The sequence below is a fragment of the Perca flavescens genome, chromosome 23, assembly GCF_004354835.1.
Source record: "Perca flavescens isolate YP-PL-M2 chromosome 23, PFLA_1.0, whole genome shotgun sequence".
Classification (NCBI taxonomy): Eukaryota; Metazoa; Chordata; class Actinopteri; order Perciformes; family Percidae; genus Perca; species Perca flavescens.
Window position 1 is genome coordinate 11,155,457 of NC_041353.1, and position 21,647 is coordinate 11,177,103.

Sequence of the window (21,647 nt, forward strand, 5' to 3'; positions counted from 1 at the left end):
CGTGGCAAATCTTGCACAGAGAAGATGAGAATTGAAGAAGATGTTAGTTAGAAGGTGTGAAAATAATGGGTAAACAGAAAGTTTTTCTGTTTTTTTATAAAATGATGAAAAATCATCTTACATGACAGACATTTTTTTATTGAATTATGAATGATACTAAATTACACAGAGAATCAAAACAGTTTTTAAGCATTTTACATATTATGTTTCCATTGTTAAATCTGTATATTTTTGTATGGAGCAGAGGTTCAAACTCCAGGAGTGCCCTGCAAAAGTGGAGATGGGTAAAGTTTGAGCCACTCAGCTCCTCCTTGTTGTGCCTGACCTCTTGTGGTCAGACTCAACTGGAAGTCACATGACAGGCTGGCCTCTCCCAAGAGAGTGCAGCTCCAGTTTTACAAGTTATGAAAATTTGACTAAGGTAACTACAGCACAATTCACACAGATGATACAACATTTCAAAAGAGATAACAGACTACAGGAATCTTATGAAAAGAAATAGAGAACTATGAGGCTGTGCTATCCTTATTACTACTTTTGTGTGATGGAAAAGCCAAGATAAACTAATAATAATCTTAAAGGACAACCAGAGAATTTCTGAACCAAGGGCCTGTTAGAGATGAAGCAGGAATTTGCCAAAGTGAAAGCTCCTGGGCCGGTCTCAGAACACAACCATGTATGCAAAGAACAAAAGAAAACACTAGGGGTGATGCCAACTTGATTTCTGGGGAGAGTCAAGGGAGTCTTTTTGTAATATAGGAGTGGAACAGGACATGTACTTGACATTAGCTACTCCCAGAGTCTCTATGGCTCTGGCTACTCCTATACTATTACTGATTTTTAGCCGCAGTAGCAATGGCATTATGGCGATGTCAGTCTGTCAGTGTTTGCTACCACTTTGGTCTAGACAGAAATATCCCAATTATTATTATTATTATTATTATTATTATTATTATTATTATTATTATTATTATTATTATTATCTTTCCCACAAGATAATCATATTGACTTAAGTGATGCTCTAATATTCTTTCACTTTACAGATACCAATACTCTTGTGAATAGAGTTGCAGGAAGTCTATTTTTTATTTATTTAATTATTTTTTTTGCCAGGAAATGTATAGTGACAGAGCCGGGGAAGCAGCTTGAAGCATATAGCAATTCAGACAGCAGACCAGATGCTTAAATAGAGATACAGCAAACAATCAAAAGATGGGACTAAATATAACACCTGTTTGGATACCAGCAGGGAATCAAATGTGCTTACTATATAGGTACCTAGTATTTGAAAGCATGTGTGTGTTGCATGACAGTATGTGTTTAGAGATGCTTATTTTCTGTATTCTGTGTTATCTTTGTAAAGCTGCGGAACGGACAGAGTCCAAAACAAATTTCCCTTCGGGGACAAGAAAGTATATCTTATCTTATCAAAGGAAATTCAATAGCTGACAAATGTGCAAGGGAAGTCACACAACAAGAATAAGAAAAAGAACAAGAAGAAGAAGAAGAAGAAGGTAATGATTGGCCCTTACCAATGTCACCATGCTGAAACGAAAACGTAGACTGGCGGACAAGTTGTCACAGAGTAGTTTCCTTTGATTCTTTTTGGGCAGCTTCTTACTTTACAGGTAAGAAAGATAATATAGTTAAATTGTCCTTTAGGTGTTTGTTGCTGTACATATGATAAAATATACAGTTTATGTAAACAAATTATCCTGCCCATTGAATTGAATGAGTTGTAATTGTATTTTTACTCATTACTTCTTCTACCAGATATGGCGACTGCCAGCTGTCTGCTGTCAGAGGAGAAGTTCCTGTGTTCTGTCTGTCTGGATGTGTTCACTGAGCCAGTCTCAACACCCTGTGGACACAATTTCTGTAATGCATGTATTCATACGTATTGGGACGGGTGTGACATTTACCAGTGTCCTTTATGCAAAACGCCATTTTCTCCAAGACCTGAACTCCAAGTCAACACTGTCATGTCTGAGTTAGCTGCTGAGTTTAAGACATTAGTTTGAATCAAAGCCTCAACTCCAGACCCACATCTCCCTGGATCAGCAGACGTTCTTTGTGACATCTGCTCTGAGATGAAGCTAAATGCTGTTAAATCTTGCCAGACGTATCTAGTGTCTTTCTGTGAAATGCACCTTGAGGATCTGAGGATCACCACCATTTTCTTCAGAGCTTCCCAACCTTGTGCTCTCCTTTAAACAAGGACTGGGCCAAGATTGGTGTTCACAGCGATCTGTCTTTCAAGGCAGTGAGAGGAGCTGTGACGCAACTGAAACAGAAAGTTGATGAAATAATGGAAGAGCTTCCTGAGATCAAAATGAAAAAAATGAGAGAACATGCAGTGGACTTGACCTTTGACCCTGACACATCATTTTGCTCACTTGTCATAAGCCAGGATGGAAAACAGGTGAAAGACGTAGACACAGATCAGAATCTTCCCGACAGCCCAAAGAGATTTAAAGTGTTTTCAGATATTTTGGCAAAGGAGGAATTCACAACAGTGAAGTTTCACTATGAAGTGCAAGTGAAAGGAAATACTGGCTGGATTCTTGGAGTGGTCAAAGAGTCTGTTGATAGAAAGGAGGAAATAGCTCTGTCAGTTAAAAATGGTTACTGGACCATTGGGCTTGAGGATTATGCATACCCAAAAGCAAGTGTTAAAATCACACTAAAAGAAAAGCTTGAGAAGGTGTGTGTCTTTGTGGACTATATTAAGGGAGTGGTTTCTTTCTACAATGTGAATTCTAAATCAGATATCTATTCTTTCACTGGCTGCCACTTTACAGAGAAACTGTATCCATACTTCTGCACTCAAGGCAACGCAAATGGAACAAACTCTGCCCCGATCATCATAACTGCTGTTCCTCAAACACACTGAGTTTGTTCTTTCTTTAAAGACCACGGAAAAATGAACATTGGTCTCTTTTTACACACTTAACAGATCTGCTTAAAGTGTTAACGGAAACTTTCAAATGTTATATTGTAAATGGCCTCTGTAACATTTAAATGTTTTTTTTTATATGTAATAGTGTAACATTCTCCTCTCGAATCAAGACATACTGTGTATACAGCCATAGCACTGATTTATCATAGGGAGAATTACAGAAGGGGGGTGGTACTAAGAAAGAAAAGACCAGTGCGTATACATTCTTCATTTTGCTGGTTCTTTGAAATTCACAGTGGTTTGAAATGAAGAGCTTGTGTGAATTTGTAAAGGGAGCCTACATAAACTACACATCTAGACTGATTTCCCTGTGTCATTTCTACCTAAAAGCTCTGTCACAATATTAAAATCATAGCTGTAAAACATTTAAACAACTTTTAAGTGTATGTGTGTGTAACAAGTAGAAATAGAACAACTCTCTTCATGAAATAAGATGAGAGTTGAGATGAAATAGTCTCCTGTAGATCAAGTTAACTATACACTCACTATTTTCTTTTAGTGCCAGTTATCACCCAAAGTTATATATTTTAACTAAAGCTATAGCTAACTTGTATATTCATGAATTATAGTCTTGATATATTGTTTTTTAAAATGCAAAGATATACGTTTGTGAGTGGAGTTGAAAGAGTTAAATTTGACCAGGAAGTACTAGGCTATGGTGATGGAGCAGGGGAGGAGCCTCTAACAACGTCATTGTCCTGAAACGAAACTCAAATAGACGAGGAAACAATTTCCAAAGTGTAGTTTATTTTGACTTTTCTGCTTAGCTGCTTTTAAAACGTGCTACTTTACAGGTAAGAAAGACAATATTTCAACTGCTCTCTTTCCTTTATGTGTTTCCTGGCACACATATCATAAAATATAAAGTTTCAACAGATCATTTTGCCCATTGACCTGAAGTGTATGTGTTGTAATTGTATTTTTACTTACTTTATTGTATTTTTTACTACTTACTTTTTACTTACTTTGTCCAGATATGGCGACTGCCAGCTGTCTGCTGTCAGAGGAGAAGTTCCTGTGTTCTGTCTGTCTGGATGTGTTCACTGAGCCAGTCTCAACACCCTGTGGACACAATTTCTGTAATACATGTATTCATACGTATTGGGACGGGTGTGACATTTACCAGTGTCCTTTATGCAAAACGCCGTTTTCTCCAAGACCTGAACTCCAAGTCAACACTGTCATGTCTGAGTTAGCTGCTGAGTTTAAGACATTAGTTCGAATCAAAGCCTCAACTCCAGACCCACATCTCCCTGGATCAGCAGACGTTCTTTGTGACATCTGCTCTGAGATGAAGCTAAATGCTGTTAAATCTTGCCAGACGTGTCTAGTGTCTTTCTGTGAAATGCACCTTGAGCCACATCAGAGAGTTGCTGCTCTCAAAGGCCACACATTATTAGACCCTGTGAAGAATCTTGATGACAGAATGTGCAAGACGCACAACAAGACAACAGAACTGTACTGCAGGACTGAACAGGCCTGTATCTGTGTCTTGTGTTTCAAAACCGATCACAAGAGTCACAACGTTGTCCCACTTGAGGAAGAATATGAAGCAATGATGGCAATAAAAGATGAGACCATGGCAAATATCCAACAGACGATAAAATCACGGTCCAAGAAAATAGCTGAGATTGAAAACTCCGTTGACGTCAGCCAGAGAGAAGCTGAGAAAGAGAAAGAAACCAGTGAGCAGGTCTTCACTGACTTGATCCGCTCCTTCCAGAGAAGCCAGGCCGAGCTTGCTGAGGTGATTGAGGAGAGGTACAGAGCAACAAAGCAAAAGGCTGAAGGTTTTCTCACAGAACTGAGGATGGAGATCGCTGAGCTCGAGAGCAGAAGCACCCAGCTGGAGCAGCTGTCACGTTCTGAGGATCACCACCATTTTCTCCAGAGCTTCCCAACCTTGTGCTCTCCTTTAAACAAGGACTGGGCCAAGATTGGTGTTCACAGCGATCTGTCTTTCAAGGCAGTGAGAGGAGCTGTGACGCAGCTGAAACAGAAAGTTGATGAAATAATGGAAGAGCTTCCTGAGATCAAAATGAAAAAAATGAGAGAACATGCAGTGGACTTGACCTTTGACCCTGACACATCATTTTGCTCACTTGTCATAAGCCAGGATGGAAAACAGGTGAAAGATGTAGACACAGAACAGAATCTTCCCGACAGCCCAAAGAGATTTGAAGTGTATCCAGAAGTTTTGGCAAAGGAGGGATTCACAACAGGGAAGTTTTACTATGAAGTGCAAGTGAAAGGAAAGACTGACTGGTTTCTTGGAGTAGTTAGAGAGTCTGTTGATAGAAAGGAGGATATAGCTGTGTCAGTTAAAAATGGTTACTGGACCATTGGGCTTAAGGACAGTATATGTTATGCATACCCAAAACCAACAGTTAAAATCACACTAAAAGAAAAGCTTGAGAAGGTGGGCGTCTTTGTGGACTATATTAAGGGAGTGGTTTCTTTCTACAATGTGAATTCTAAATCAGATATTTATTCTTTCACTGGCTGCCACTTTACAGAGAAACTGTATCCATACTTCTGCACTCAAGGCAACGCAAATGGAACAAACTCTGCCCCGATCATCATAACCCCTGTTCCTCAAACACACTGAGTTTGTTCTTTCTTTAAAGACCACGGAAAAATGAACATTGGTCTCTTTTTACACACTTAACAGGGGTCCGTTTCAGAAAGCAGGTTTAGTGAAAACTAAATGTTATATTGGTAATCTACTGACCTCTTTATCTACAGGTTCTACTTTACTGTAAATGTGCAAATGTAAACTACTGATTCTAATGTTACACAGTAATTTTGTCAGATCTTGTATTATAATGGGGATATAATTTAATGTTACTTGGATAAGACAAAACAAAGCATTTTGTCAGTGATTGTTAAATTGTAATTTTCCTGCAAAATCACATCACACAGATCTCCTTGGCCCTTTGAATCCAGCCATACTGTTTATAGCCACTACCCTGACTATGATTTATCAGATGGAAAATTACAAACTATATTAAACTCCCATTTGTAAAACATTTGAACTCTTGCCTGTAGAAGTTCTACCATACTAAAATACATTGCCATTTTTTTTTTGGTAAGATTTGTAAGTCAATCAAATGCCCATTGCATTCACTCCTGATTACTGCCTATGTTCTCCTGCCCACACACTTGTGTGTGTGTGTGTGTGTGTGTGTGTGTGTGTGTGTGTGTGTGTGTGTGTGTGTGTGTGTGTGTGTGTGTGTGTGTGTGTGTGTGTGTGTGTGTGTGTGTGTGTGTGTAATAGAGTGAAAGCACACATTATACTCAAGTGAGATGCGAGGGCTGATGTTCTTTAGCACCACTGATGGAGCTCATCCATAACTATGACTAACACCCGGTGTGTTTGGATTCCATTAATGGGACACAAGCCCATTTTTCTTTAGTGACAAATGTCTCTTGATGTTTTCCAGAGTAGGTTACTATTGAATCTTTTGATACAGCATGAAACAAGTGATCAAGTAAGTAATGAAAGAGGTAACTATGTTGTTTCTTTTGTTTTTAGTTCTATGTATACAATATGTTTATCTTTTTCTTTTTAATGTATGTTGTATGTCATGTCTGTGTTTTCTGAATGGACTTTGAGTCTGGCAATAAAGTTGATGATAATGATGATGATATGCAGACAGTATGCTATAGAGAATGGAAATCAAACATCCTGAAGTCGAAGATATTTTTGGAGAGATTTTCCATTCTGTGTGGATATACATTTATTATATTGTGTGAATTTAAAATGACATTAATACACTTGCATATTTTAAGGTTGGCCCTACACGAGGTTGATGTCAAATATGAGTACATTTTCTCCACAATGGAAGTAGAAGGGAGAATTTGAGGGCAAGAAAGTAAATATTGGAAGATTCCTGGGGGAAAAAAGTCTTAAAATGGTCAATCGTGATGCTTTCTATGGGTTTAAAGTGCAAGCATGTTGTACCTAGAGCCATACCCCAATCTGTGATGACACAACTGGTGTTTTGCAATTAGCAGCTAATGATGCAGTTTCAACAAGCTTTCAATACTCTACGACAGAGAGCTTCAACAGGGGGTCCAGGACCCCTAGGGGGTCCTCAGAGTTACTGCAGGGACACACACAAAATTATTGTAATTTAAAAAAAGTTTTTTAAAGTTTTTTTGAAAATTAAAATGTCTTAACAAGAATCCAACCTATTATTATAAGCAAATATAAATCAGTCTATTTGTGAAAAAACACATTGATGATAGGCTTACTAGCATAAGGTAGTCATCCACCAATATGGTTACGTCTAAAGATCTAACGTTACTGTGCCACATTTAAAAAAAAAATTTTTATTTGAATAACTTTGTATTCTTTGCACTAAAAAAGGTATATATAAAGTCTTTAGGCAACCCACATGTAAGTGTAGGCACAGCTTAATGTGCAACTCAATTTTATACAATATTAGGGAGTCCCTGATCTGTCTCTCTCTCAGTTCAGGTGTCCTTGGCTTAAACCAACCCGATGTCCGACCGTCGACAGAAAAGTCAGTCTGACTGATCATTTGGCTCCCGTCGATCCAAAAAGTGCCTCAGAACACACCGAAGCGACGCCGACTTTAGCGTACATTCTGCGCGTGCGCAAGAGTAATACGTCTCCATAACAGCAAGAGGCGCTAATCTGCACTGTCGCCCAAAAAATGAAAACCAGAAATGACGAACTCGTCATATGGGTCTGGCTTCTCCCGAATTTCAAAGCCTGATCATAATTGACGGCTCGTTCGGAATATGATCTTGTATTTTACAAAAAGAGTATGCAGTTGCTGAATCTGTCTGTTTTTTGTGATTGACAAAAGTCAGTTTGAAAGATTTTCGTCAGATTTTGAGAGCCGTTCGTCACGCTCATCCCGCTCGTCATTTCAATAAGGGTTTTGCGTCCGACTGCCCACTGGCCGATTCAACAAGTAAAATCGGCCCAAATTAAAGCCGATGTTTCCTCCGACTGATGATGGCACGGAAACTTAAACTACTAATCTGAATGTTTCTGCCATTAGTGTGAATATCCAATCACACTTGAGCTTCATTTGTGGGCAAAGCAAGTAGCAATAGCTCAATGGTGATTTTTTGCCTTCCAAGCAGCACTGCGACGACCGCTGCCTTCAAAGCACCCAACCCTAACCTTAACCTTAATCCTAACCATAACCAGTGCCTAATCCTAATGCCTTCCAGGCAACGCTGCCAGGAAGGCGCCGTTGGGGGCAAAAAGCACTGATAAACGTAGCAATACCATTACAAATAAAAGTCTTGCATTGAAAATGTTGTTGTAGTAAAAATACAGAAGTATTCACATCATAATGCACTTAATGCACACAATTATCCAAAGTAATTCAAAATAGCCCCTGTCTGTGCTATATTATTATATAATTGGATCATTATTATTGTTGCATTAATATATAAGCAGTACTTTAATGTTGCAGTTGATTGAAATGGAGCTAATTTAACGTAACATACTGTTGGGTAATCTATAACAATCTGATGCATACATGTAGAGTACACATTTCCAGCTGAAAAGTTGTTGGAATATAAAGTAGCCTAAAATTGATATACTCAAATAAAGTGGGTTACACAACAACCTCAAAACTGTACTTGAGTACAGTACTTGAGTTAATGTACTCAGAGATACTTTATAGTACTGGTTAAGTTACACTGGATTTGCTTAGCCAAATGCTCTACTTATTTTTATACATACTTTACTAAAACCATTTAATTTATTTTCCCATTGATGGATGGAGGTGTTAATTTACCCTTTAATATACTTTGTCTGTGGCAGTGAAAACTAAGTTGAATAATTTTATTTATTGATTTAATAATAACTATGTAATTGTGTTCTTTTCTTAACCTCTTTATTTTATTTCTTTTGTCAAAAATGTCTCCTTCAAGTTATCCATTACACTGACGGTATCTACATAAGACTGACATGACACTGTCATGGACGTGTCATAAACATTATAAACAGGTCATAAACGTTTATGACATAACTTCTGTCAGTAAGTGTCATTCGGTTTTTGTCATGACAAGTTATGGTTAGGGTTAGGGTTAGAGTTCATGTGTCATGACAGTGTCTTGTCACTCTTATGAAGATACCTTCAAGTAAAGTGTTACCAAGTTATTTATAGCCTACCACAAATAGCTCTCTTTGATATACATTGAAATACACACTTGTTAAACTCCCTTCAGGTAAAAATGAATACGACATGAATTAAAAAAGGTCTTTAAAGCTCTGGAATTATTGTATCACCTGAAAAGGTCAGTACAGTGACCGGAACCTGAAAATGTCATAATCTGGATTTTATTTAGTCATAATTAAAGGAAGTATATCATCCTCCATATGGGCAAAAAAACGTGGTGGTCTACGTTTTTTTTTTTCTTTTCTTTTTAATCAAGATATAAAACACCTTTGTTATATAAGCGAGTGGCTGAGATGCTCATTGGTTGCCAGAGCTCTCGCTTTCTGCTTCTGTGGGTAAGTCTGGTGTGTGAAGACGCATCTGTCCTTGGGAAGCAGAGATTTATAGATTGTTATATATTTTTGTCACGATTCCTTTCATGTCATCAAAGAAGCTCAAAGGCAGTACACTGTCACTCTCACAGGTTGAACCCCTTTTTAACTTTCTCTCGGGGAAACCCCTCGGGAATACGCAAAGGATTTTCCACAGCGCACACGAAGATAAGAATTCCAGTATTCGACTCCCAACGTTGAGAGACCATGACAAGTGATTCAAAGAGAAGTGGAAGACAAGAAGCGATTTCAGTTGTGGAGTTTGGTTTCTAGGCGTTTTTGGTCGGGGGTGACACTTAACGTTTTTTTTACGGACACTCTTACGCAGAGATTTAAAATGAGCGTGCAGGTATATAGGGCTTCAATGTCTTGCACGAGGACACCTAAACGGGGCGCCCGGGTGTTGATGGAAACAAGCTGCAAACCTGCAACCTTTTAGTCGTAGCACCTGTAAAAGACGGCTCTGCCATCCTGAGCCCTGCCACTAAAACAACCTGTATCACATTTATAGTATGGATAACTGTACGTTTCCCCTCGCGCAAATCCATTCAACAACTTTTCCCGGGGAATGGATTTAATTTGGTGGGAACTGTGAAACCAAACACGTTTCTTATTATGACTTTCATCTTTACGTGTATTCCAGCCACATACACGGTGGATTAGTGTTATTTTTCCACACGTTTCTATTCAAATTTCAGCTCCTCCGCACACTTTAAAGAGTTGTAGCCTAAATCTCGTCGGCTCTCATGGGACTGAGGCATTCGTCGCGTTGTTTGCTGCTACGGCGGAAGATGGCGGAGGCGGACAGCTCGGAGGTAGGGACCTTGTGTTGTCCTGCACCCGGCAATAACGGGACCGGGACATTCTCAGTATGCTTATTATTATTTATTTTTTATCGTGACATCATATTTGACTTGACTATTATGCACGCGTCTTTGTTTTTCTTATTATCATCGTAATCACATTTATAATCAATGTTGCTCTATGATAGCGTGCAAGCAAAGCAAAGTGCATTTCCCCAGTGTCCTGCAGATCTTGTGTGTGATCATTGTAGACCGCTGTAATTGCATTAGTAGCCTTGTGATAATGCATGCAGAAGGTTGGCCGTTATTGCAGTGATTTTTGGATGCGTGGCCGTATTGAACGTGTCTGTGTTCGCTGTCCTTGGTGCTGAAGCGGAACCTGCATCTTTTACCGGCTCTTCTCTGAGTTTCCTGTCTGTTATAATGTCGAAGACTATATGTGTGAATTCTTGGCTGCTTATTATATGAATCCCTTTGCAATCAATTGACTCTGCCTCTATCAGCCCAATATTAACCTATAGGCGCTCACTCAATATGACTGGACACCCACTCCTCAAACCCTTTGCTTTTTCACTCATTCTTGTGTGTAATTTCTAAATGCTGATACAAACTCTTCCCCTTTCTTGCTTTCTTTCTTCCTCCTTAACAGCGGCAACAGCCTGTCACATCCCCACTCTCTCAGTCTGCCCAGCCCTCCCCACTGCCTAAACCAGTGCCTACTACCCACCATGTGCCCTGCGTCCCCCATACGCCTCATGTAGCAGCCCTGGCCACCTGTCCCGGTCGAGGAAAGATTGCCAAGTTCATCAGCCCGGAGGAAATGACATCACGGGACTATTATTTCGACTCTTATGCCCACTTTGGCATCCATGAGGTAGGCACGCCAGGCTGACAAATGGCAGCTCGGTATGTAAGACCAGGGTAAAAGAATGAGACCAGATGTCTATGCTGATGCTCCGTAACTTGCCAAAGAATTTCAACCCTGTTAGTCTGGCTTTCTGTCTGCAGGATGTGTCAAACACCTCTGCTGATTTAATTACATGGACTGATAGGCTTTGATTTTGGTTGTGGTCCAAATCCACTTTCTGGCATAGAAGATTGTATTATATTTTATCCATAACTAAGAAACCATTCCTTACAGACACTTGATTCCAAAGTCTCGGTTCACTGGATCAGAAAATCAATTGCAAAGTAACATTACAAAAGCCCAAACAACTGCTAGAAAGTAGAAACAACAAAAAAAAGATCCAGACAAAGTACAAATACAAGCAAAGAGGAGTCCTCAGTCCTCAAGCACTTTCAAACACGAGTTTAAACTGTATGAAACCAAACGGCAAAAAAACCATGATGACACAAACATCTCTCAGAAGCCGTTTAAAGATCCTTAAAGCACTTCTAGTTAGAAATTCCCTTTATTCCAATATCAAAATGCAACAAAAAAAATTCCCCCAAATTAGAATAAACTCTAAACATAAACCTCAGAGAAAACTTTCCGCCAACATCTTAAATAGATAATAGTCCATGTTCAGTATTCCATAAATTAAAAGAATCTATGTCTGTCTTTTACAGCCAGTGAATTGCTAAATATAATTGCAGAGCTATACCCTAGCTAATGTCTTTGATCTGTAAAGGAGTGGTGGTGGAAAAGTTTGGGGACATATAGACCTTTTTTAATAGTTCCCATATTTAGCATATGGGTCAGGTTTTTGTCTGCTTGCAGACAAAGAGAGTGTCCTGATTAGAGGAGCGCAAAGCGAGGAAGGCGGAAAGTGGGATGTGTGAATGGGCTCAGGGAGATGGATATCAGGCCGTCCCCAAAGACTTTGTGTTGTACTCCTGTCTATTTCAAGAAGCACTGCCACTGCCACAGAGGCTTTTGGCCTAAATACTGCCTCTTCTTCCTCATTATACATGAAGAAATGATGTATTCATATGCTGAGGAAATTACTCTTTAGCATAATTTATACACATTTGTATGTTCATTATGTAACATTATGTGTTTAGTATTCCTTTGAGCATTTGTATGAATCCCACTATTCTTCAGGTTGTCTATACCAGTTCAGTATAGAAGCTGTAGTGGTTTGCATGTTATTCAAGACTGTACTGTACTGTATGTATCACAGCTATGACCTCTCCGTTTTATCTCTAATTTAAACAGGAGATGCTGAAAGACGAGGTGCGGACGCTGACCTACCGGAACGCCATGTACCACAACAAGCATGTGTTCAAAGATAAAATCGTCCTGGACGTTGGTAGTGGCACAGGGATCCTCTGTATGTTTGCTGCCAATGCCGGCGCCAAACACGTGTATGGGGTGAGACAGATAGATACACCCTTTGACCACGAACAAATACTCCACAGTTTATATTCTCCATTAGAATCATCCAACAGTTTCTGCTATTAAATATTTATGGGAGACAAAAAAGCCCCACACCCTTTCACTGTCCAAATGAATATATCTGGCTCTGCTGTCACATTATCTCTCAACCATGGCCGTTCCTTCTCCATATCAAACACATACACTGCCTTTTTTTTAGAATTCCTCTTAAGGGCTAGTTTCTTGTGTTCTGTGGAGAAATTGTTGATCTCTCTCAAACAATCTTACACACACACACACACAGTAAGAGACATCTGGCTCCACTCGTCACAGGTCATACATTGCCGGCAGTGTCTCCAACAGTATGTATGATTCATATACTGTATTACACTTATGGATGGGAGAGCAAAATGATGTATTAGTTGTCATGGGGCACAGGGTCTGAGATAAGCGATTAGGGACATTAGTGTTTGGATGGATTGGCAGGATTTGATTAAATTTGCCCTTTCGATATTACCCCAAAGGTTAACCTACTGTATATGGGAGGGAAAATGCTAGCTAACACCATTGCAGATCACATCCATTGGCGAAGAAATCATTATTTTCTTTCCAACTAAGGAATATAACACATATCTTATGAATTATTAAAATGACAAAGTGCCTATGTAACTTAGAAACAATGTAGTAATTTCAGCAAACATTTTCTTGTTCAGAAGACACCACATCTGTGGTTTTTTTTCCTTGTGCCTACAGATTGAATGTTCAAGCATTTCCGAATATTCTGAGAAGATTATCAAGTCAAATCACCTGCACAATGGTAAGTCAAAGTGGTTTTCCATTACTACTATATTCCTTATATTCCATCTGTCTGAATGCAGAACAGTGCAATGACGGATTCTCCGGATTAGAAGCAGCGTGAAAAATCAGCATATTTCCATCATTACCGTCACACTCGACAATATTAGTCACAGTTCTGATGGTTAACTGGCAGCTCGCCTCTGATGTCAAATAACCATAATTCCTGCCATCAATCACAAACCCCTCATTGGTGCTGATTACCATTGTAAAATCCCACCCTGAACTTCACAGATGGAGGACTGGCGACAGATGGTGGGTTTCATAACCTGCACATTTGTTATCAGGCTGGTTTTTGTTTCATCTTTTATATTTACATTTCAGGTATTTTAAGATGATGGCATAATAAGTCATAAAAGAATTAAAACCCAAATGTCAATAATAACCCTTTATGGCTGTTTCCCTTTTTAAAATATATCCCCTAGTATCTTCATATCATTGGTCAAAGAGGCCAGTATAGAAAAACAGAAAACAAGACAAATTCATGCATAAAGCACTGAGGCATACGATGAGCAGAGTAATTAAGAAGTACTAATTTACAGAAATCCCAAAGCATAAAAACAATCTCATCATCCGAGAATAGAGTTATTGTGATGACGATGCCGTGAAGTAATTTGCTGCCTGCTATTTTTGTGGCTCTCTCCACACCGCAGTCATTACCATCTTCAAGGGCAAGGTGGAGGAAGTGGAGCTGCCTGTGGAGAAAGTGGACATCATAATCTCAGAGTGGATGGGCTATTGCCTGTTCTACGAGTCCATGCTCAACACCGTCATCTTCGCCAGGGACAAATGGCTGGTATGATGGTGCTGCTGGAGGCTTGGGGAAAGCTGGGCTTAGTGTGCGAGTAGCTTGCTGGACACATAAGGCTTTTGACACATAAACACACCAGACAATGATGAAGTAGAGGATTTCCAGTACGCTTGTGTGCATGTGTCTGCCGCCCAGATGCTGAGGTCATACATGAATGATTTGGTTTCTATCCTCAGTAGCTGCCTGCAGGCTTTAAACTCAGCACATGTGATCTTATATTACATGCCAGGTGTGTGAACAATAAAGGTGATGGATGGCCTGTGTGTGTGTGTGTATTAATACCTGAAGCTTCTTATTGCATTCAGAAACCTGGAGGCCTGATGTTCCCTGACAGAGCAGCTCTCTATGTGGTGGCCATCGAAGACAGGCAGTACAAGGACTTCAAGATTCATTGTGAGTAATGATGGAAGCTTTCTTTTCTCTTTTGCTTTCACGTTTTGTCTCTCTCTGTCTCCCTCTCAGCTGTGCAGTGCATTATTAATGACCACTGTGCAGGTGAAATCAAATCAAAGTCCAATTAGAAATAACAATCGTGTGGTTCCACTTTCTAACCAGGCTTTCTTTATCAAAGTTGTCTGATGTAATACTGCAGATTGTGAGAAATGAAAAAGTCATGTAAATGTAAAAGGTTGTGTGTTTGTCACATTTGAACGTGCCATCAGATCTGCAGTTTTTAATAATAAAAATAAAGAGTTTCTCCACCACAATAACCCTTAAGGTTTGTGTTTGAAGTGTGAACATATTGGATTTTGGTGGTGGTTGAAATGTCTGGTCAAGCAAGCTGAGTTAACTCTAGCTAAAAAGATATACAACAGATACTTTTTTTTTAGCCCAAATTATATGTACAAATGGCTTGTTATTAAAAAAAAAAAAAAAAAAAAAAAAAAAAATATATAAAAAAATATATATATAAAAATATATATATATATATATATATATATATATATATATAAAAGTATTTATTAACCAACAGTATTTACACCAGTGAGGTGCCTTTATCCTGCAGTACATTCTCTGCTCACTCCATGTGTTCAAATAGCTCTCACAGCAGGAGGGCTGAGCTTAACATTGCGATCTAGATCAAAGCGCCAATATTAAAGGTTGCATTCACACTTGTAGTACTTACTTAAGCATTGAATCTGGGGAAATAACTCCTACTGGGTTTCCTTTTGCTGCACAGGTGGCCTTCTCTGTTCTATTACATCTACTCATGCACATTAAAGTTCATGCTTTCACATGAATCCCAAAGAATTCAGTCTACCCAAACCCTCGCGCTCTTATTTTTAGTTTGCGTCGGTGGCATATTCCACCTTCTCATCGTTCAGATTCAGCGTTTGGCCCTCTGACAAACTGAGGTGGAGTGGAGGGACAGGGGGAATGGGGGAGGGAAAGCCTGCTTGGTGTGTTTTCAGCCCAAATTATAATAAAAAAAGCCTGCCAGACATGGTGGAGGAGGTTGGAGGAGGTTGGAGGAGGCTGGAGTCTATTTTCAGGGGGGACTTGTCTATCTCCACATAGGGGCTGGATAGACAGAAAGACAGCGTGAGTGCAGGATTTTTTTCGTGGCAGGGTTAAATGCTTTGTTTTATTTTCTCTCCTACCTTTTTTGTGTGCTGACAGCTTGGCAGGAACAGAGAGAACAGAGCTTTGCAAGTGTATGAAAAATTCAGAAAGCAGAAACCCAGAAATCACATACTGTGTGCATGTCTATTCATTGTGTATGCACAGGGTGGGAAAACGTGTATGGATTCGACATGAGCTGCATTCGCAATGTGGCCATCAAAGAGCCTCTGGTGGATGTGGTAGATCCCAAGCAGGTGGTGTCTACCGCCTGCCTCCTAAAGGTTAGTCTATAATAATAATAATAATAATAATAATAATAATAATAATTTATACTTTATCAATCCCACAAGGGAAATTAAAATGTTATCACTCTGTTGTTAGAATACACAATACAGGCCTGAAATACACACAAATGCTCAGTACCTATACTATACATGCACTAATGGAGAAATGTCAGAGTGAGGGGGCTGCAGCTGTCGATGGACAGGCGCCCCGAGCAGTTGGGGGTTTGGTGCCTTGCTCAAGAGCACCTTGGCAGTGCCCAGGAGGTGAACTGGAACCTCTCCAGCTACCAGTCCACCAGCATAATTTGGTCCGACTTCCTACAGACTGAACTTCTGCCACCCCAACACCAACAACATTACAGGTGTACCAATACATGCTTGGTGAAGGTGTATACCTGTAGCATTTGTCTTTAACGCCATTGTTTTATGCCTTGAAAAACCTGCACGTTTGAGGTATACACCCCAACAAGCAAAGTTTTTCATCTTTTGTGTTCTGCCACCAACTACATGCATCCTTAAAGAAATCTGTGACAGTGATTAATCCCAGAGACTCTGAACAGTCAAAGAGACTATTTTCTAGAAAATAATAGAGGTTTCTGGGGATGATGCTGTAATAGTCTGCAGCTCTGTTTCCTTGCTTGAACAGTGGCTTGTCTTTCATCTCACAAATGAACAGAGGATGAGAGCATTCAGGGAAGTGATAGCTTTGGTGTGTGTCCCCTCTACCTTTCATTTAATCGCTTTTCCTCTTTCACTGTTCCTTCTCTCTGCTTTATATCATGTGCTTTCCATTTCAAGTATCCCATATCTTCATTCCTCTCTCTACTTTTATAATGTTGTAGTCTCATTGATCACTCTTTCCTTCTTAATCAACTCTTCTTAACCTTCATCTCCTGTCACATCCTCGGATTTAAGCAATGTCATGCCTCACTAGTTTGAGTGAACAGGGGAGGTCTCCGTCTCCCTCTCCCTCTACCTCTGCGAGATGGTGAAATGTCACACAAGAGCAGGCATTGAATCACCAGAGGGAATACAATGGACTCTCCATCACTTGTATAAGCACCAGCCCTTCTTTTGTGTTCAAAAAGGTGATTTATATGTCAGGTTGGAGGGTGGTTATTAGTTAGAGTCATGCTGGTCTGAAAATGAATTCTTACTGTCTCTATGTCTTTCATATGTATGTGTTCAGGGCTTGTCCACCCCCTCCTCCCCGCTGCCAGCCACTCCACCCAGTCTTAATTCAAACTGCCACTCATTCCTCCCACACTAAAATTACAAAGTTGCTCCAAGGGACTTTTTTCTCTCTCCTTCCACAATAAGCTGTATATGATACTGGCCTGGTATCATTGGAAAGGACAGAGGTGTTAAATCACAATCTGTCATGCTGACGGCACATGGACAGGTGATCCATGGCCCAATAGGCAGTTAGATGAACATGTTGCTTTCTAACCCCCCTTCCCCCCCTCATTTCTTTCCCCGCCCCCCCGTTAAATACATTATCTACATGGATGACCGGCTGCACTCCTATTTTGGAGCCAAAGTGATGCCTACCAGGTAACAACATGTGATACTTAAATTTGTGGCCATAATCATAAGGCAGTGCTTGATTTAGACACGAGTGAACACACAGAAACACAGACACACACAGCCTCCCTCCCTCGTGGACTTGAGAGAGGACACCCACACAGCATGTGTACTGTGAGCAGGCTTCGTTTGCCAGCCGTGATTCAACCTGTGGGCTTTCACACACACACACACACGCACAGAAAAATTATGTTGAATAATCAAGCAAGAATTGACATTATACATGTACTGCGTGTGTGAAAAATGACAAGTGGGGGTGACAACTTGTGTGTGTCTGTGCTTTTACACGGTGTGCTGTTTGGCTGTGACATGATATTTCATGAATTGAAAAGCACAGAGATCTCATGAAAGCAGAAATAATTGGTTGCCTTTTTCTTTTGCAGGAAGTGGACATCTACACTGTGAAGCCAGAGGACCTGTCCTTCACCTCAGCCTTCTGTCTGCAGATCCAGCGCAACGATTACGTCCATGCTCTGGTCACCTATTTTAACATCGAGTTCACCAAGTGTCACAAGAAGACTGGCTTCTCCACTGGTGAGTAGTGTCTGTTCACCCACAAGAATTTTTTTTTTTTTTATCTCACTTACTCCTAGTGGTATCTAGCCACACAGTTAGTTGTGTTGGGCCACATTATGAGATATCTGTGAGATTTCTGCCTCCACCCTAATACAATGGAGGTGAAGGCAACTTGTTTATGATTCTATGGTTCAACCTTCTGGTTGAGCCAAATGTAATTCAATCAATTCCAAAGCAGTCTTCTATCCAACTGATCTGTGGAGCCTCAAGAGAAGGAGAGGATTATTTTTTGACAAAACTCTTAACCTGTAGGTTTCAGAAGAAGTCAGACAGGCAAATTGATACTTGGATTTTTATAAGAAGATCTTTTTTATGTCAATAACAACTAAAGAAAACAACAGCAGTGTTGCCAGGCACTATGGTATCTATTGTATACCACAAAGAAATATAAAATATGGACATTCATTATGCTGCTCTACATAATGTGTGTATCCATGAATGGCAAAGCATACAACAAAAAGACATGGGTGAATGACATTTAAAGGAGAAAAGGTAATATGCAGCAGTTCTTCTTTTCAGAAACCTTTTTCCCTGTTTCTCTTTAATTTGTAGAACATGTTGTGATCAGATTTGATTGGAACTACTTTTTGGCCAAAGGAATGGTACTTGTAAAACGGCTGAAAATGGTTCAGCGAGGCAGAAATCCCAAAGGCACAAATGTCTCTGGGACTTTTTGGAACTTTAGTGCACCAAATTACAACACTTCCTTAAAAATCAACTCAATTTTGCTTTTTGGACAATTTAGAAATCTGGTTTTAAACCTGCAAACTTCTACTTGTAATTGCTTGACATAATTGTACTTTCTTTTGCATCCATATTATCCTAATTTATTTTTTATCTTAAAAGGTCCCATGGCATGAAAATTTCACTTTATGAGGTTTTTTAACATTAATATGCGGTCCCCCTGCGGCTAGAAATGGTGATAGGTGTGAACCGAGCCCTGGGTATCCTGCTCTGCCTTTGAGAAAATGAAAGCTCAGATGGGCCGATCTGGAATCTTCTCCTTATGAGGACATAAGGAGCAAGGTTACCTCCTCTTTCTCTGCTTTGCCCGCCCAGAGAATTTGGCCCACCCATGAGAGAGAGAGAGACATCATTCAAACGAGCAAAGTGGCAGTTGGTCAAGGCCACACCCCCACCCTTCACCTTGACCCCCCTCCTCAATAGCTACAGACACAGAAATGGCACATACTAAGGAAAGCTCATTGTGGGACTGGCTCTAGTGGCTGTAATTCTGCACCAAGGCTGAATTACGGGAAAAAGATTTCAGATACAGTATTAGGGGACCACTAAGGTCTATATGAAAGCATCCAAACAGCACCATGTCATGGGACCTTTAATTAATTTCAAGTTTTATTGTCTTTCTATTTTTCTTATGATGGGGTTTTCTGTGGTTATTCTGTTCTTTGTAATTTGACTCAATAACATTTTAAATGAGGGTTGCTCCTCAATGATCTCTCGAGTTTAAATAATGGTTGAATGAATGAATGCATCTTTAAGCACAAGCATTTTGAAGCAGTACATCAATGTCCTTAAAATGGAAGCTACCGCACTTTAGCATCTTAGCTCTTGACTCCACTTTGCTGGTGTTACATGAGCGAACCCGGTGTTTGCGACGGAATCACTGAGCGCTTCAGGTAACGTGGTGTCGGGAGAGAGTTGCTAAGCTGTTATGTAAGCTTATGTTAATACATTCATGCATCCAGTGCTTACATAATGTTGTGTAGAGGTGGTTCTATGTTTGGCTGAGTCTGTTGGGCCTGAGGCTGAGCATCACTGACGGAGTTCTCTCCTGAGTGAGCTTCAGCTGCTTTTTCGGTTTAAATTTCTCCCATATTAACATGCCCAAGGAAACTGAGTGCCCATTGGAACAGACACATTTTGTAAATTTGATTATTTCTCACACTGCCCTTAACTTCTCTTTCCTGTTCTTTGCTGCATCTCCTTCCTGCTTTACACTTTTCATCTTTAACCTCCTTACATCGTATCTTCTTTCCTTTTCATTCCTTGTATCACATGTGTTCCTCCTGTCCTCTACCTCAGCTCCTGATGCTGCCAGCACACACTGGAAGCAGACAGTGTTTTACTTGGAGGACTACTTAACTGTCAAGAAGGGGGAGGAGATCTTTGGCAGTGTCACTGTCAGGCCCAATGAGAAGAATGTGGTAAGACTCGAAAAATAGCCACAAAATTCTCAATAGTCTTGCTTTAAATTTCTGGCAGAGTTAGTTTTAAATGTAACATCTTCATTATTTTTTAACATAACAAGAACCTACAGCTCTCAAATACATGTGAGTTAAAAAGTACAGTATTTGCCCCTGAAACACTGCATTTAAATACCTTTAAAGTGCTTTTTTTATTTTGTTGGCTACTTTATACCAAGTGAGTGGCAGAAATATCTTCTGCCAATTATTTCTTAATGAATTCATTTAAAAATGTTCTTATTTTATATTAAAGCGTGACCTGGAGTTCACCTTGGAGCTAGACTTTAAAGGACAACTATGTGAGGCCGCCATTTCCCACGACTATAAAATGCGTTAGGAACGACAACAACCTTCCAACTACCCTCAGCCCCTCTCCATACACACTCGGAGAGGGGGATGGCACCAGCTCTCCAAAAAGCATTCCAGTTGGCCAGCGAGGGCGACCAGACAGATCTAATTGGATGACATCATGCCAGCACCTAAGTGATGTCATCAGGCAAGTAAATAGGAAAGTATCTATCAGCAATAGTGCCATCACCTGTACCAACTTGATCAACTCGGGCACATCGTTGAATGTAACATCCTAATTGAACTTGATTTTTTTTTCTTCTCACTAGTTCATGGAAATTCTAATAATCTTTAATTATTTATATTGTTAGTGCAGCTAATTGAAAAGCATTGATCTGTGTGATGCTGAGAGGGTTACAGCACAGCCATCATCTGTTTTTCCTTTAGTCATTGTTAAGATGTATTATGCACTGTGTAATTGTATAGATGGTGCAGTAATCACTTGTGTTTTATTTTGTTATGTATTATTTGCATGTGAATGTTATTATTTTTTTATTTTGCTTCATGGAGTTCAGAGAAAAGTGTGAATTGTAATTTCTTTAAACGAGGGTAAGTCAGAACAAATGCACTTTGGTGCCAGAATGAAACAGAAAAATGCCTTTAGAACAGTAACAAACACAGATGCAATATGTCATGTACCACTTTGTTTTGATTGGACAAATTAAGAATATGAAAAAAAAAGATGAACACGGTGATGAATAAAATGTCAAAGAATCAGATGTGTCTCTCATGATTTTCAATTAAACAGCTATTTTAATGAATTACAAATAATTTAGTTTAGTTTTGATTCAACATTAAATAT

At 39.7% G+C, this 21,647-nt stretch overlaps 3 protein-coding genes across 4 annotated transcripts; all 3 read left to right on the forward strand.

The window, feature by feature from the left end:
• The first annotated feature begins 235 nt into the window (after positions 1–235).
• Positions 236–2,893, forward strand: LOC114550496 (E3 ubiquitin-protein ligase TRIM39-like). The gene is made up of 2 exons (XM_028571292.1): positions 236–284; positions 2,157–2,893. Exons 1-2 carry the CDS (start codon positions 236–238, stop codon positions 2,891–2,893), a joined length of 786 nt encoding a protein of 261 aa, XP_028427093.1.
• Positions 2,894–3,643: 750 nt separating this feature from the next.
• LOC114550249 (E3 ubiquitin-protein ligase TRIM39-like) lies at positions 3,644–6,601 on the forward strand. The gene is made up of 2 exons (XM_028570895.1): positions 3,644–3,753; positions 3,934–6,601. The coding sequence occupies exon 2, from the start codon at positions 3,936–3,938 to the stop codon at positions 5,565–5,567; it is 1,632 nt and encodes a 543-aa protein (XP_028426696.1). The 5' UTR covers positions 3,644–3,753; positions 3,934–3,935; the 3' UTR covers positions 5,568–6,601.
• Positions 6,602–9,409: 2,808 nt separating this feature from the next.
• Positions 9,410–21,523, forward strand: prmt8b (protein arginine methyltransferase 8b). Of its 2 annotated transcripts, none has more exons than XM_028570884.1 (10): positions 9,410–9,464; positions 10,953–11,177; positions 12,462–12,617; positions 13,374–13,437; positions 14,129–14,271; positions 14,592–14,679; positions 16,015–16,130; positions 18,101–18,251; positions 20,337–20,458; positions 20,751–21,523. In XM_028570884.1, exons 1-10 carry the CDS (start codon positions 9,423–9,425, stop codon positions 20,832–20,834), a joined length of 1,191 nt encoding a protein of 396 aa, XP_028426685.1. In that variant the 5' UTR covers positions 9,410–9,422; the 3' UTR covers positions 20,835–21,523. The 2 variants fall into 2 exon arrangements, with proteins under 2 accessions (XP_028426685.1, XP_028426684.1); XM_028570883.1 differs by lacking the exon at positions 9,410–9,464 and adding an exon at positions 9,522–10,315.
• The last annotated feature ends 124 nt before the right edge of the window (positions 21,524–21,647 follow it).